The sequence below is a fragment of the Balaenoptera physalus genome (genome assembly GCF_965194825.1).
Source record: "Balaenoptera physalus genome assembly, chromosome: 1".
NCBI classification, from domain to species: Eukaryota; Metazoa; Chordata; class Mammalia; order Artiodactyla; family Balaenopteridae; genus Balaenoptera; species Balaenoptera physalus.
The window spans coordinates 167559289-167576462 of record NC_138882.1 but is presented as its reverse complement, the minus strand read 5'-3'; the positions used below and the strand labels follow the sequence as shown (position 1 = coordinate 167576462).

Sequence of the window (17174 nt, the reverse complement as noted above, 5' to 3'; positions counted from 1 at the left end):
CGCGTATGGAGCCTGTGCTCCGCAACAAGAGAGGCCGCGACAGTGAGAGGCCCGCGCACCACGATGAAGAGTGGCCCCCGCTCGCCGCAGCTGGAGAGGGCCCTCGCACAGAAACGAAGACCCAACACAGCCATAAATAAATAAATAAATAAATAAATAAATAAATAAATAAAAAAAAATCTGAGCTATCACTTCATCTGCTTCTAGCACTATTTCCACTCTTGACCATGGGTCTTTTTTTTTTTTTTTTTTTGGTTCATTGTGTATCTGATAGTTTTTAATTATACGTTTTTGTGGAAAAGGACTGTAGAAACCAACACAGATTAAAAAGGGCAATCCCCTTTTTGTCAGGTCACTAGTATGGGGGAAATTAGTCAATCTAACCTGTAATTGAGCTGGATCTCAGCTTTGCTGAAGCTCTAATTACATTCAGTTCACTACTGTTTTCAAATATTTTGAAGGTGGATCAGGGCTTTCCCTTCAGCAAGACTTGGACTCTTGAGTATCAGCAATATTTTAGTAAACTTTTTATGCTTTAAGCCAGTTCCCAGCTTTCTGAAACATGGGAGATCTCTTTCTACTTCACAGTTTAGATGCTAGCTTTGGGAGTTACTGGATATTTAGTCTCATGCCTGGTTTTCTGTCCCTCAGGATATCTCTTTCCACCCTGCTGCTCTGCTTCCAGCTTTTGCAAAATGACTGTGGTATCCTTGGCTGAGCCTGCAGTGCCCCAGCTCATCCTTCCTCTTCCTCCAATGCATGCATCCATAAATAGATGAAGAAAAGATTTTTCCTTTCATATCTCAAATAAGAAAAAAAGGAACTGTAATCGAATTTTAGTATGAGCCCAAACTTGCCCCTGGGAAAATAATAAAAATGATCAGAATGACCCTTCTTGTTGGAACTGCAACCCAGACCAAGCGCTTAAGTACTCAGAGATTCTGTTGTAAGGTTGCAGACATCCATTCCATCACTGACTCCAACTATAGGGAAGCAATACCACCTCTGGGGGCCAGAAGTATCCAGATGGTTGAAGAATCCCAATTAAAAACAGAAGGCCAAAATTAGTGAGGGTACCATCAAGATGTGGTCTGGGTGTTAAATGTAATAATAAATAAATAGTATGGGAAAACTTTGATTAGTTTCTGACACTTGGTATCCTAAAATTTTCATCTAATGAGTTAAAGGAAGCAAAATATGATCTAGCCCGAAGAAGAGAGGCAGCATAGGCTAGTGGTTAAGCATCTGAACTCTGGAGTTTGAACGCCTAGGTTCAATTGCTTCACCGTAGCCTTGTATTTAACTCCTGTGTACTTTAGTTTCTTTAGTGGTAAGTTGGAGATAATGGTAGTATCTACCTCATAGGGTTGTTGACAATTATGTAGTTAATATGTAATGATTTATTTTACAAGTTAAGAGATCAACATTTAGAATAGTACTGACTTATAACAAGCATTATAGAAATGTTTCCAATTATTATTAGCATTAACTTTGGCATATTCAGAAACACCGGGATGTGTGGATAGTGATATAAAATAAAATTTATGGTCTAAATCACCCCCACCCACTCCATATACATTCTCTCGGCCCAAAGTTTCCAAACATTTTCCCCATATAACTTGGAGATTCCCTTTCATAACTTACCATTACTTTCCAGACTTAGTAGAGTTATGCATATATATTCCTCCTGTGTGGATATCATGGACATAGAAGGATAGACAAAAGGGAGGAGTCAACCTGAGTTGGCTCCTTGGCAAGTAGGAAATGCCTCCACAGTTAGGTAACTGGAAAATAGATGAATTAACCAGGCAGAAATACTTCTGGCCGAGTTCTAGCCTCTGGGAAAAAGAAAACAAGAGATACTCTGGAAGACCAGAGGCACCAAGAATTCAAGGAATGTGGCTTCTCCAGGGAAGAACTCAGGTCTCTCTTGAATTTCTGGCCCCAGACACTAGAAAATTGCTCTACATTTGATGACCTCAAAATACTGTTGTTGAGAAGGAAAAATGAACACATGTGTTTATGTCTTCTAGTTCTTCGAGCCCCACAAAAATGAAAGCAAGTGAATAAGACCAAAATAAACCCACAAGGATAAAGAGAGTGGGAGAGGAGACATGAGAGGATGAGAAGGTGGAAATCCAAGTGGAAAAATTAGCAGGGCTGAAAAAGCTGCATACCAACTGTCTACAGAGGTGGTGCTAATGAGAAGCAAGCCATTTCCTGCCACAGAACTCCAGCTCAGCTCAAGTACTAGAGGACCCAGAAACCCAGGAAAAAAGACCCAGGGAGAAGAATGGGTTCAAGACAAGAGGATTGGATGAAAGTCTCTGTAAGGATCCATTAGCCTTCAGGTCCCTTCTATAATCTTGCACCTGTCAGATGACTACTACTCCTCCCGGGCAGGAATCTGGAGGTTTAGTCTGTGCAGTAATTGAAACACAGAGGTACCTTACTAGAAAAAGGGAGAGTCATTGGAAGTCTACATACTGAACGAAGAGGCCACACACTTCTCTATCCACTCTCACTCCATCCCCCACCCCATAATCTCCTTATTTGGTGACTAGGCTATTCCCTCCCTCGGCTTGAAAACGGGGAATTCTCTGGAGAAACTGAACAGTCTCAGAGAAATGACCTAGAGTTTCAGCTTCTACTATGAAAGCCACCAAAAGACAAAACCCGTACATGGATACAGAATTCAAATCAACCTTTTAAAACCCGACTCTTCAATGTGAAAAGACAAAATATGACCACCAGACATTTGAGGAAAGCCTCCAAAATAAATGAAGGATACTAAAACAAACAAAAAGAAGGGACTGATATTACACTTGCCTCCCTTAGTTTCTGGGATTTCACACATTCTTCTTTTCCTCCAACTTCACTGGCCATTCTGTCTCAATCTGCTTTGTGGGATCTTCCTCATTTCCTTGACCTTTAAATGTTACAGTGCCAAGAACCCTACTAATCCCGGAACCTCTTTTCTTCTCCAACTACACTAACTCCTTTAGTGATTTCATCCAGACTCATGGCTTTCTTTAAATATAATCTCTATGTTGTTGACTCCCAAATGTATATCTCTAGACCAATCTCTCTCCTGACTCCAGACTGTATATCTCTAAGCCTATTCAACTTCTCCATTTGGTGACCTAACAAGCACCTCAGAACTATTGTGTTCAAAATGTTCTACTGATCTTCCCCCCTCCAAGAATCTGCACCTGTCAAAGTCTTCTCCATCTTCATAAATGTCAATTTATTAATTAATAAATATGAATAAATAACTTCCCAGTTGCTCAAGCTGAAAATCTTGTGTATTAGTCTGGGTTTCTCCAAAAGCAGACTCTGAGATAAAGATTCAAGTGCAAATAATTTATTTTAGAGAAACAAGGGTCACCAGTAGGAGAGATACATGGAAGAGAAAGCAGCCAATAAAGATGTGTTGGTACGCCAGCTACCACTGAGTGATTGGAGCTTAATCTTGTGGGAAATAGTGTAAAACACACGTGTCAAAATTATCCCATCTGAGGGGCAAAGGAGCTGGGATATTTATACACCAACTCCTGAGAATCACTGGTTGAGGGCTTCCCCTAGGTGGGGTTAATTTCCCATCACTTCCAGTCTAAGGTAGGAATTGTTAGATTGGCTTTCCTTTTGCACTTCTGGGAAAGGCCTCAGGCACAAAGATGCAGACACCTGGGGCACTAACAGCACTGAAACTTTAGAATTATCCTTAATGCCTCTCATTTTTTTTATACCTCATACTCAGTCCATCAGCAAAGTCTGTCTTCAAAACATATCCAGCATCCACAGCTACCACCTTGACTCAAGCCACCATCAACATTCACCTGGATCATTGCAATAGCTCACTTCTTGGTCTCCCTATTTCCACCTTTACTCCCTGTTTTAGTTTCCTAGGGCAGCTATAACAAAATACCAAAAACTGGGTGATTAAAACAATAGAAATTTATCATCTTGCAGTTCTAGAGGATAGACGTCCAAAAATCAAGGTATTGGCAGGGCTATGCTCCCTCTGAAACCTGTAGGGGAAATCCATCATTGCCTCGTCCTAGCTTCAGGTGGTTTGTGGGCAATCTTTGGTGTCCCTTAGCTTGTGGACGCAACACTCCAATCCTCCATCTTTCCATGGTGTTTTCCCTGTATCAATTTACATAATCTTTCCTCTGTGCATGTCTGTGTATGAGATCATATGGTATGGACTTATATATGTGCAACTATAAATGCACAGAAGAAAATTAGGGATTATACATATAAAATATTAATGGTAGTCACCTCCAATGAGGGAATTGGGAGGCAGCCTAAAGAGAACTATACATTTTACCTCCTTGATACGCAATTTCAGTGAGATCACTGTGCATCTTATTCTATTGTACTGGATTTTTTTTCAATTTAACAGTGTATTTTAGGGATCCTTCCATGTCAGTACATATAGAAGCATCTCATACATTTAATACATACATTTTACTTATTATTCCATAATATGAATGTAATCTACTTTTAAAACCATTCCCTTTTGATGAATGTTAAGGTCATTTCTATTTTTTTCCTATTGCAATCAATGCTATAATGAACAAACATCCTTGTTATATGTTATGTGTGTACAGATGTTCAAGTTTCTTAAGACAGAGACCAAGAATGGAATTAAGGGTTTGAAGGGAGGCACAAATAAATTTTTGATAGACACTGACAGACTATTTCCGAAAAAAGTTGTCCCAATTTACAATCCCACCAATACTGTGTGAGAGTATTAATTTCCCTCACCTTTACCATCTGGATTTACTCAATTTAAAAATATTTTTCAAGCAATGAATTTTTAAAATAGCTCATTTTTGTACTTTGCTTTTCTGGTTGTTAATGATTGCACACCTTTTCATGTTTGTTAGCATTTGTATTTTTTCTGTGAATTGCCAATTTTTCTACTTATGAATTTGTAGGAAAAATTTTTTTTGTATAAGTTTATTTATTTATTTACTTTTGGCTGCGTTGGGTCTTCGTTGCTGTGCATGGGCTTTCTCTAGTTGCGTCCAGCAGGGCTGCTCTGTTGCAGTGCACGGGCTTCTCATTGTGGTGGCTTCTCTTGTTGCGGAGCACGGGCTCTAGGAGTGCGGGCTTCAGTAGTTGTGGCACGCGGGCTCAGTAGTTGTGGCACATGGGCTCAGTTGCTCCATGGCATGTGGGATCTTCCTGGACCAGGGACCGAATTCATGTCTCCTGCATTGGCAGGCGGATTCTTAACAACTGCGCCACCAGGGAAGTCCTGTAGGAACTCTTTATATTTAATTTTATGGTGGTTTTTGTGAGAAGTTTTAATTTTTCATGTAATTAAATCTATCAGTATTTTTCTTTGTGCTTTCTAAATTTTATGTCTTGTTAAGAATGCCTTCCTGGGACTTCCCTGGTGGCACAGTGGTTAAGAATCTTCCTACCAATGCAGGGGACATGGGTTCGAGCCCTAGTCCGGGAGGATCCCACATGCCGTGGAGCAACTGAGCCCATGCACCACAGCTACTGAGCCCACATGCCACAACTACTGAAGCCAGTGCGCCTAGAGCCTGTGCTCTGCAAAAGAGAAGCTACTGTAATTAGAAGCCCGCGTACCACAACGAAGAGTAGCCCCCGCTCACTGCAACTAGAGACAGCCCGCGCGCAGCAACGAAGACCCAATGCAGCCAAAAATAAATAAATAAATTTATTAAAAAAAAGTGTAAAGGAGCAAGGCTGCTGATGGAGTAGGAGGAGGGGGGCAGAAATTCCGTTGGGATGCCAGGTGGTGTCTCTTGGCAAGCTAGTCTAGTTCAGTGGTGTGCAATGCAGGTCTCTTTCCTCAGACAGAGTGGCTCCACTTCAGCTCCCACTTAAGATTTTTGTTCGAATAAGGGGGTCCCCAGCTAAAGAAGAGTTTAAGTCCCTAGCCCAGCTGATCGACTGCAAAGAAGTTCGTCCTCGACTTCTAAGCTCCAGACTTGTGGAAAGATTGTATGAGGAGAGGCTGGGGAGTCAAAACACCAACAGAGACCAGCAGCCCACACAAGGGTTGGAGTGTCTCAAGCAGCATGGGTGGCTGGAGCCCTGCCATCTGGCACAAGGTCCACTAGCAAGGCTCCCTCTGGCACAATCTGGTCTCAGGGGAGCATCGACACATTCAAAAAGTCCAGTTCCATTCATAAACCTCGCCTGAGCGTGTTCTGGCTCTCACCCTCAGGTGAGTGCGCCAAGTCCCTGTACTCAGGTGGCTCAGACAAAGGCTGTGTAAGCATGCTTGGTCCCTGACAACTCTGCTTCCCTCTCTTGGACTAAGCCGAGATCATGAGCTCACTGTCTCTCAAAGGACAGCAAGACAGCAGCAGGGGAGCAGCTTTGAGCTGGGGGAAAGGAGGGAAGGGAGGAGAATGATTTACTATTGGGCACTTACTCTGTGCCAGACACACAGGAACATGCACATATATGGTTTAACTTCCTCCTCACAACATCCTTGAGCAGTAGGTGAAGGGACTTGTCCCAGGTCCTTAGAGCTAGTATGTTGTGGAACTGGGATTTGAACCCAGGACCACCTGATTGGAAAATCTGCACTCTGGAGAAGCTGGAGATTCACCCAGGGTTTTTTATCTAGGCCCCTCCACTGGACCATTTCTAGTTCCCATGGTTTACGCATTAATTGCTCATTCATTCATTCATTCATTCCATACATTTCCCTGAGTAGGCATTTGATGCCAAGTAACATGTTAGGCAACAGAAACACAAACCTGAATTCCTGAATAAGGCATAAGCCCTGCTTTCAAGGATTTATAATGTAATGGGAGCCAGGCCTGAACTGAGACAGAAGACCAGGAGCTGAGTTAATTATACCACCAAGGGAGGCCCTGTGGTAGCCTGGCCAGAGGGCAAGTAGTTCTAACATGAGAATGAGAATTCAAGGTTTGGTGTCATGGGGGTGCAAATAGATGGCCAATTCTCTGCCCATTCCCCACCCTGTCCTGTAGGTGTGTGGGGTGTGGGAGAATGAGCAGACACCATCAGAGAGAGCTGAGGGGGAAGTGGTATTCTGGGGCAGAGCTTCCTCTCAGACACAGCAGGAAGTGGAAGGAGAGCTTGTCGAACAGACTGAGGTTTAGGAGAGTTTATTGACTATAGAACATTGGTTTGGGAGGGCTTAGAAGGGCTCAGTCGGAAAGGGGGCAGTGGGTGCCTGAGTGGGAGTGAGTTTTGGAAGAATGTAGATCATCAGAGCAGTCGAGAATGGCAGGGGTGAGATACTGAGGAATTGAGGCATTGCAGTCATGACTATGGCCTAAATACATTTCATACTCAGGTTTCTGAGGTTATTTTCAGTACAGGAAACAAGCTATGGTCTCTGCTCAGTGTACCAAATAAAATATGGGGGGAAATCTGTTAGAAAGTGAGAGGGGGAAAGTCAGCCTCAAACCAGGCTGGAAGCCACCAGCACTGTGTGAATGGGAAGAATTTAGCCTGGAGTGGAGAAGGGAGGTGGCTACTAGGCTTAACTCAAAACTTGACCTTTGGGGGCTTCCCTGGTGGCACAGTGGTTAGGAATCCACCTGCCAATGCAGGGGACACGGGTCGGGCCCTGGTCTGGGAAGATCCCACATGCCGCAGGGCAACTAAGCCTGTGCACCACAACTACTGAGCCTGCACTCTAGAGCCCGTGAGCCACAACCACTGAAGCCCGCGCTCCTAGAGCCCGTGCTCTGCAACCAGAGAAGCCACCGAAGCGAGAAGCCCATGTACCGCAACGAAGAGTAGCCGCTGCTGGCCACAACTGGAGAAAGCCCGCGCGCAGCAACAAAGACCCAACGCAGCCAAAAATAAATAAATTTATAAAAAAAAAAAAAAAAAAAAACTTGGCCTTTAGTTGGTTTTCCTTATCCTCTTAACTGTCAACCAGTCTGTTCTTTTAGTGAATACTTCCTCCCCTTCAAACTTTCTGTCCCCTATCATTGTTTCCAGTGAATATCTGGCTTAACGGAGAAGCAGCATGGCACTATGGAAAGAACTTGGAGTATGGTATCAGTAAACTAGAGTCCAGTTACTTGATTAAAAGTCTCAGTTCTATAGCCAGCAGGGGATGGAATCAGCCAGGACTAGAATGCAGGATTTAGAACTCCAATTTTTCCATGCTTCTCAGCCATATCATGTAATGCAGAGCCTGATTTTCTTAGCTCCTTTGAGGCTGTTTCCTCATCTACACAAATACCTTTCTTAATAATATCTACCTTATTGGGCTTCCCTGGTGGCGCAGTGGTTGAGAATCTGCCTGCCAATGCAGGGGACACGGGTTCGAGCCCTGCTCTGGGAAGATCCCACATGCCGCAGAGCAGCTAGGCCCATGAGCCACAATTACTGAGCCTGCGCGTCTGGAGCCTGTGCTCCGCAACAAGAGAAGCCGTGATAGTGAGAGGCCCGCGCATCGCGATGAAGAGTGGCCCCCACTTGCCGCAACTGGAGAAAGCCTCTGCACAGAAACGAAGACCCAGCACAGCCATAAATAAATACATAAATAAAAATAAAAAATAAAAAAATTTAAAAAGACATCAAAATTGATGAATTAAAAAAAAAAATAAAAAATAAAAAATAATAATATCTACCTTATAGGTGGTTGTGAAGATTAGATGACATGTGAAGCCCATAACAAAGTGCCTGGCCATGGTGTGCCCCGAAAAAAAAAATTTTTTTTTTTTAAATGGATTGTGCTTTTAGTAATCTTTATTTGTTTATTTATTTATTTTTATATTTATTCTTGTCTGTGTTGGGTCTTCGTTTCTGTGCGAGGGCCTTCTCTAGTTGCGGCAAGCGGGGGCCACTCTTCATCGCGGTGCGCGGGCCTCTTCACTATCGCGGCCTCTCTTGTTGCGGAGCACAGGCTCCATACGCGCAGACTCAGTAATTGTGGCTCACGGGCCTAGTTGCTCCGCGGCATGTGGGATCTTCCCAGACCAGGGCCTGAATCCCCTACATTAGCAGGCAGATTCTCAACCACTGTGCCACCAGGAAAGCCCCCGAAAATTGTTTTAAATCATTTTTATCATACAAAAATTGCTTGGCTCTATGGCTGCACATTGTAGGTGCTCAAATAACTATCTCACTACATGTGTTATAGGCTGAATTGTGTCCCCTCAAAATTCACACCTTGAAATCCTAAGCCTCATTACTTCAGAATTCACTGTATTTGGAGAGAGGGTCTTTAGAGAGGCAATTAACTTAAAATGAAGTCTGTAAGGTGGGCCTTAACCCAGGATGACTAGTGTCCTTATAAGAAGAGGACATTTGGACACAGATGTGTACAGAGGAAAAACCATGTGAAGACACAGGGAGAAGATGCCATCTACAAGCAAAAGAGAGAGCTCTCAGAAGAAACCAATCCTTGATCTTGGATGTTTAGCCTCCATAACTGTAATAAAATTAATTCCTCTTCTTTAAACCACTCAATCTGTGGTACTCTGTAACGGCAGCTCTAGCAAATGAGTACAACACATACACATTGTCCCTTTTTAACTGGTGGGCACAGAGCTGCCTCATTGTGAAGACTAGAAACTCCTTCTTGGCCTATGTTCTCCAACTCAAAGTCCCAACTGAAAGCCCCAAGGATGCTGGGTCTACTGGGCTGACTGCACCACCCTGGAGTGGGGTGTTGCTCCTTTGGCTCTTGGCTGCTACTGTGAAGTCATCCAAGAAAGCAACACTTTTCTCTTTGAAGTGACTGGTGACTTTCTGAGCAGAGGTCATAGACAGCGAGAGAACACATCATTCATCATAGTCCATTCGCGTGGTGCTTTCGGCTGCATGGGTCGGGAAGAGCACCTGGGTGTACAGTCTTGGATGAAGAAGTGGAAGGAAAATGCTGCGTCCGTGGTGACCCCGGTGTTCTCAGTCCCAGGACAGTGGAGAAAGAGGAGACAGAGGAGAAGGAAGTGGTCTGAGGTGGGAGGAAGGAGGAGAGGTGTCTGACGTGAATCTCAGGACACTTTCCACGGGAGGAAGTGGAGAGCTGTGTCTGGACCAGCGGGGTCTGCAATCCCGATCTTTCTCCGGGCACTTGTGTGTTGGGATTCTCTGGGAGGACAGCATGTAGGCCCCCAAGAGCCCTTCGCCGGGGAAGGCCTCCCTGGGCTACAGGGCAGTGCGGGCGGGCGGGCGCGCCCCCGACACGTCCTCTGGGCGCTGCCCCCTGAGGGCGCGCGCGCCCACCCCCGCCCCTGCCCCACGCCGGGCCGGGTGGACCCGGCTTCCGGAGCTGTGCACGCCCCCTCCGTGAGCCGGGACCCCTGGCCGCGCGCGCCCCGCACCCTCTCCCCGCCCGACGGGCGCGCGCGCTGGCTCCCGCTCCCGCTCCCGCTGGCGGCGGCGGCGGGGATTGTTTTTGTTGTCGCTGAGGCCGGAAGAGCCGCGGGAGCCGGGTCCCTGTCCCCGGGCCGGGCGCCGCCGCCGCCCCTTGCTCAGCGCCCGCGTCTCCGCGGCGCCCCCATAGCGCCAATATTCCGGAGATCAAGCGTTACGCGGCGGCGGCGGCGGCGGCGGCGGGGCCCGGAGCGGGAGGCGCCGGGGACCGCGGCGAGGCGGCCCCCGCCGCCGCCATGGAGGCGCTGGGACCCGGTGAGGAGGACGCTCGGGCTGGGACCAGGACCGGACCCGGGGACGGGTGGGCGGGCGGCGGGCTGGCAGCTCCCCGTGGCCCCCATCGGCTTGTGCGTGCCTGGGTTGGGCCGTCAGGCCTGGGGGAGGGAGACCCCATTGCACAAGGCGGAGGGAGCTGACCCTGGCCTCGGCGGTGGCGGGTTCCGCGCCCCAGCCTGGAGAGCTGAGCCAGTTCTCGATGTCTAAGGAAGGAACGAGGTCACCGAGGAAGGTGACCCGCGTCCCCAGGTCTCAGGGAGACCTGACCCAACCTCAGGGAGGTGGTCTGTGCTCCAGGGTGGAGGCGAGGCCAGTTTGGGCTTCAGAAGGGACGCGATCTGTGCCAGGTGCGCAGCGGAGGCCTGGCCCGGACCGGACCGGACCGGACCGGGAAGGACTCCACCATCTACTACCAGGGGTATTCTTGGCTTGGGGCCGCACCCCTATTTTTCTTTGCACTGACAGACAGTCCAGAGCCCTCAGATAAGGAAGAAAGAGAACTTCCCCTAAACACTTCCCATTAGCCCCGAAGGCCAAGGGGCAAAGTGTCCACCCTTTCTCAAAGGCCCTGAAGTCTCGGGGAGTGTGGTCTTCTGCCTCTGTCTACCTGTCAGTCTGTGCAAGAGACCCAGAGTGGTCTGTCGTAGCTCCTCAGTGACAGGCGAGTTACCAGCCAGAGGCTCCAGCTCAGGCTTTAATACTCCGAGTATCTTCTAATTGGGTTAGAAGTGGTTGTGAGGATCAAATGAAGGAGAAAGTGCTTTGGAAACTGTATTATGACTGGCCTCTCGTTATCTCCCCGACTCTGCCCAAACAAGAAGAACCATTCCAAGTTGTAACAAATGCCCTGCAGATTGGAGTCTGCTGCTCCCACCTGGAACCCCAACAAGTTTCTGATGTCTTGGCTAAGTAGGGCAGGGTTTAGGGGCTGTGTTAGAATTAACTTTAATATCATACCTTATCTACATAGTAGACTTAGTTGTAGAGCATTTCATTTTTTTAGCGCATAGAAAACTCAGTCTACCATTTGAGTTTGGAAACTTTGCAAGTTTGTTTACTTGAAACTTGTTTACATAGCTGAATGATTCAACTCCACTTTAATTTGCTGCTTAGAATATTTTTTTTAAGTCTTTATTGAATTTATTACAGTATTGCTTCTGTTTTATGTTTTGGTTTTTTGGCCACGAGGCATGTGGGATCTTAGCTCCTGGACCAGGGATCCAACCCCCCCACCCCCTGCACTGGAAGGCGAAGTCTTAACCACTGGACCGCCCGGGAAGTCCCTAGAGTTTTGGGGTTTTTTTTAATTAATTAATTTATTTTGGCTGCTTTGGTTCTTCGTTGCTGTGCATGGCTTTCTCTAGTTGCAGTGAGCAGGGGCTACTCTTCGTTGTGGTGCGTGGGCTTCTCGTTGCGGTGGCTTCTCTTGTTGCGGAGCACGGGCTCTAGGCACGCGGGCTTCAGTAGTTGTGGCTCGCGGGCTCTAAAGCACAGGCTCAGTAGTTGTGGCGCACAGGCTTAGTTGCTCCGAGGCATGTAGGATCTTCCCGGACCAGGGCTCGAACCCGTGTCCCCTGCATTGGCAGGCGGATTCTTAACCACTGCGCCACCAGGGAAGCCCCTTAGAGTATTTTTTAAAGGACTTCGTAGTCAAATTTCATATGCCTTTTAAAAATAAATTGGTTTTGTCACATTAATATTATTTGATAAACCTCAGTGTATTACACTGGGTTACTTCAGCTATGTCCCCCGGCTAAAGGCATGATCAGGTCTTTAGGAATGTAACAGACTTCTGTTCAAATCCAATCTAGTAATTTAATAGTTGTATAACCTTGGGCAAATTACTTAATTCCTTTGAACTTTCATTTCCGCATCTATAAAATAAGGGTAATAATAATTATGTGCTGCAAGATTGTTGTGAGACTGAAATAAGGTAATGTATGTGGGAAGTGTTGTTGTAGATAGTAATGCATTGGAGATACTCAACAAATGTTTCTTCCCTCCCTCCCCTGCTAGAAAGTCATAATTGAATCAACTGTTGCATTTATGAGCTGATATTGAAAGAGACTATGTAACTGTGTATACAAACCAAATTTGATGGAAAAGATCAACCTGGCGGTGTTAGGAACATCCCAGGGACTCTCTTTTTGGTTTGATTTTAGATTTTGCAGGACTTATCATTTCACCCAGGATTGAGGAAAATTAATTCTCACTAACCACATTTATAAGACACTAATGAATAAGCCACAATGTCACGTAGATCTTTTCCGTTGACTGGAATATTTTCTTGCCTGCTGTCTAGCAAACTCCTTTTTTGGTGTCACAGTACCTTGGAAACCCAATTAATAACAAGAAGCTGCTTGCTGAGCATGGAATTAGAGCAAAGGGAGTTGATAGTCTTGTGGGATATTTCATCCAGGCTAAGAACCTAGAGAAGCTTTCCTGCTTCTTTGTTAAAGCACATGGATCTAATGCTCTGTTCCCTCCTAGCTTGAACAATCATTGAAGCATGTTTAGTCTTGCTCTGCTCTCCCTCACCCAATTTCGATTTCTGACAACAGTAACTTGGAAATAAATATATTTAATTATATTACCATTTATTTTGCTTATATTAATAGTAATATTGATTTTTACAGTGCTTTACAGTTTGGAAAGTGCTTTCTTGGCTGTTAGCTCATTTAATTCTCTGTGAGGTAGGCAAGGCAGGTATGATCCCCGTTTTACAGATGAGAAAAGAGGTTCAGAGAGCTTAAGTGACTTTATCAAGGTCTCAAGGCTGAGTGGTGAGGGTGAGTCTGGGTCACCTGACTCCTAGTCTAATGCCCTCCTCTTCTATTAAGCTGACTTCATCTAATCTGTGTTGAGTCATATTTGTTACCTTTTTGGAAGATGTCATTCTCTGACTTTGTCACTAAGTTTTGGAGACGCTCCCCACATGAAGACCTTTGAGCAATAACAACATTTATGCAAGCGCAATCATAATAGCTAACATGTATCGAGTGCTTACCATTGTGAAGCACCGTGTTAAGCCTTTTATATACATTGTCTCATGAGATCCTCACAGTAGCCTTATGAGATGGATGCTATTATTATCATACCTCCTCCATTTTTTTTTTTAAACTTTGGGTTTATTTTATTTATTTATTTATTTATTTATTTATGGCTGTGTTGGGTCTTCGTTTCTGTGCGAGGGCTTTCTCTAGTTGTGGCAAGCGGGGGCCACTCTTCATCGCGGTGCGCAGGCCTCTCACCATCGCGGCCTCTCTTGTTGCGGAGCACAGGCTCCAGACGCGCAGGCTCAGTAATTGTGGCTCACGGGCCCAGTTGCTCCGCGGCATGTGGGATCCTCCCAGACCAGGGCTCGAACCCGTGTCCCCTGCATTGGCAGGCAGACTCTCAACCACTGCGCCACTAGGGAAGCCCCCTCCTCCATTTTATAGATAAGGAAACTGATGCACAGATTGGCTTAGAAACTGGCCCCAGGTCATGCAGTTAGGGAGTGGTAAAACCAGGACTGAAACTCAGGCAGTTTGGTTCCAGAGCCTTAGCCACTATGATTTATTTCTTCATAAGTCGTTTGATAAATTCAAAGAAACCAGCTTTGGGGATGAACAATTTTAGAATATATCTTTCTAAATAAGTCTTCTAAACTTATTAAAAGGAATGATCACTCACCTTCTAACTTTTCTCTCTTGCCATGGAAAAGAAACACACTCTGCTTTTCTCCACTTCTTAATCCCTTTCCTTCATTTCTTCTGCCTCTGCCTCTTTAAAGGGCATCAAGTACTTTAGAGAGGTATAGATGCCATAGGACTGTGAAGTAAATTGGAGAAGAAAAAGCCCTGAACTGGAGTTAGGAGACCTAGTCTAGTCATACGTCCTTAGGCAAGTCATTTGATCCAAATTTCTGTTTGCAAATTTCTGTCATAAAGCTGGATTTGCGATACAAAGATTGCTTAAGCATATCTTGGAATATGCAGGGCTGACTTTTCTATATGATTTAATTGGGTTAATTCAGTATGCCTGTCTACCTCTGATATTATTTATTATCTACTTCTTATCTTGTTTATAAATGCCGTATCACACCAAGAGTAGATCCCCTTGTTCACCAGAAGTGGAACTCAACTCCAAGGAATAATATTTTTAGTATAAATTAAGTGCTTTTTTGTTTTAATGAAAAGATAATTGTCAATTCTTTTGTTTTAGAAATGACTAGGTTTCTGTTTAGTTTCTACCTGGATCTGCTACAGGGATTATTGGTACTGTTCAGTTCAACATTTATTGAAGAACTACAATGTGCTCGTCATTGAATTAGGTATTGAGATAACAACGAACTGGAAGTCCATTTCTTCTAAGAGTTTGCAGTCTAGTGAAGGAGACAGTAATTTAACAAGTTGTTTCTAGGTACTTGTCCTAAGTGCTCCCTTATACAGAAGGTCTTGGGAACACAGAAGATGCATCCTCCAGCCCGGGAGATTCTGGAAAGGCTTTCCAAGGAGGTTGCACTCAACCTGTTTTGAAGGATGAGTATAATTTAGGGGAAGAAGGAACAGTGAATTTAATACGTGAAAAGATTTTCAGTACTTTAAGAATTAGTATGTGGTGATCTGTCAACACAAATTTCATTAAAGTGATTTGCTTTGATTTTCCTAAGTGATGTTGGACAGAACAGCTTCTTGCTTCAAAGTTTTCTCTCCTTAGTGAATTGTCTTTGTTCTTGGTGAAATACCATTGCAACAAGAAAACCTGTTGTAACTTTCCTTTGTAAACACAGCTCACTTTACTCAACACCTATTCATAGCAGAAAAGATGTTTATTTTTTAGGCCAGTGTCCATTTGACATTATAATCAAAAAGGAGTAAGATTTTCTGTAGACAGATATTTCCCAGACTGTGTTTCCCTAAATCCTTATCTACTGAGTATTGATCGATGTTTGATTTTAAAAACAGAGAGAGGGACTTCCCTGATGGTCCAGTGGTTAAGACTTTGCATTCCAGTGCAGGGGGTGCGGGTTTGATCCCTGGTTGGGAGCTAGGATCCCACATGCCTAGCGGACAAAAAACCAAAACATAAAACAGAAGCAGTATTGTAACAAATTCAATAAAGACTTAAAAAATGACCCACATCAGGGGCTTCCCTGGTGGCGCAGTGGTTAAGAATCCACCTGCCAATGCAGGGGACACGGGTTCGAGCCCTGGTCGAGGAAGATCCCACATGCAGCGGAGCAACTAAGCCCCCACAACTACTGAAGCCCACGCACCTAGAGCCCGTGCTCCGCAACAAGAGAAGATGCCGCAATGAGAAGCCTGTGCACCACAACGAAGAGTAGCCCCCGCTTGCTGCAACTAGAGAAGGCCTGCGCACAGCAATGAAGACCCAAAGCAGCCACAAATAAATAAATAAATAAAATAAATTTATATTAAGAAAATGGCCCACATCAAAAAAAAAAATCTAAAAAAATAAATAAAAACAGAAAGAGCATGTGTGTGTGTGGGTGTGTTCTAGGGAAAAACAAGTTAGGTAAATGATGAGTTAAAGTTTAACAGGTTTATTACGTGACTTATTAGAGAATTTAACATGACAGTATACATTGGAATTTTAAGCAGGGGAGGGAATATGCAGTTTCTTTAACTTATGGAATCCTTTCTTGTTATGGACTATCTTGTGAACCGTCAATGGAATAATTTGGAATGACTGCCATATCTAGACCAGGGTTTCTCAGCCTCAGTACTGTTGTTTTTTTTTTTAATTTTATTTTTTTAAAATTTATTTATTTTTGGCTGCGTTGGGTCTTCGTTGCTGCGCACGGGCTTTCTCTAGTTGTGGCGAGCAGGGGCTACTCTTCGTTGCGGTGCGTGTGCTTCTTATTGCGGTGGCTTCTCTTGTGGCAGAACATGGGTTCTAGGCACACAGGCTTCAGTAGTTGTGGCACGCGGGCTCAGTAGTTGTGGCACATGGGCTTAGTTGCTCTGAGGCATGTGGGATCTTCCCGGACCAGGGATCAAACCCATGTCCCAGGCATTGGCAGGCGGATTCTTAACCGCTGCGCCACCAGGGAAGTCCCAGCCTCAGTACTGTTTGATACTTTGGACTGAATACTTCTTTGTTTTGGGGGGCTGACCTGTGCATTATAGGATGTTTAGCTGTATCCCTGGCCCCTACTCACTACATGTCAGTATCACTCCCCAATTTGTGACAACCAAAAATGTCTCCAGACATTTGCCAAATGTTTACTGGGGAACAAAAGCTACCCCAGGTTGAGAACCACTTGTCTAGACTGTAAGTTCCTTGAAGGCAGAGGCTCTGTCTTTTTCCTGAGTCCACAGTACATGTTAGACATATAATAAATGAATAAATGTTTGTTGAAGAAATGAACTAGATCTTGATCAGGAAACATCAGACTGTCCAGATTTTTAAAATATCACGTTATAAGCAAGAAAGTCTAGCATTATTGGTGTTGTTTCACTATGTAAGTTAGCAATTAAATTGATAAATATAGCTGCTGTTTAATCTCCTACAGTCTGTACAAACTA

General features: G+C 44.8%; 1 protein-coding gene and 1 long non-coding RNA gene across 5 annotated transcripts in view; one reads left to right on the top strand and one right to left on the bottom strand.

The window, feature by feature from the left end:
• Nucleotides 1-7779: 7779 nt before the first annotated feature.
• Nucleotides 7780-10090, bottom strand: LOC309639287. Its single transcript, XR_014251574.1, has 2 exons — nt 8616-10090; nt 7780-8243 (listed from the first exon to the last, which is right to left on the bottom strand). It is a non-coding gene; the product is annotated as an uncharacterized lncRNA (long non-coding RNA).
• Nucleotides 10091-10263: 173 nt separating this feature from the next.
• Nucleotides 10264-17174, top strand: part of LOC309639014 (protein argonaute-4) — a 38160-nt gene continuing 31249 nt past the window's right edge. The window contains exon 1 of one of the 4 annotated variants that reach the window (XR_014251413.1): nt 10264-10620. Coding sequence is in view for 2 of the 4 variants with exons in the window: in XM_082415697.1 (XP_082271823.1) it covers nt 10602-10620 (19 nt within the window). In the remaining 2 variants the exon portion in view is untranslated. Of the gene's footprint in view, nt 10621-11040; nt 11060-17174 lie in introns of those variants that run through there. The other 3 variants (XM_082415697.1, XM_082415695.1, XM_082415698.1) reach the window with 3 other exon arrangements.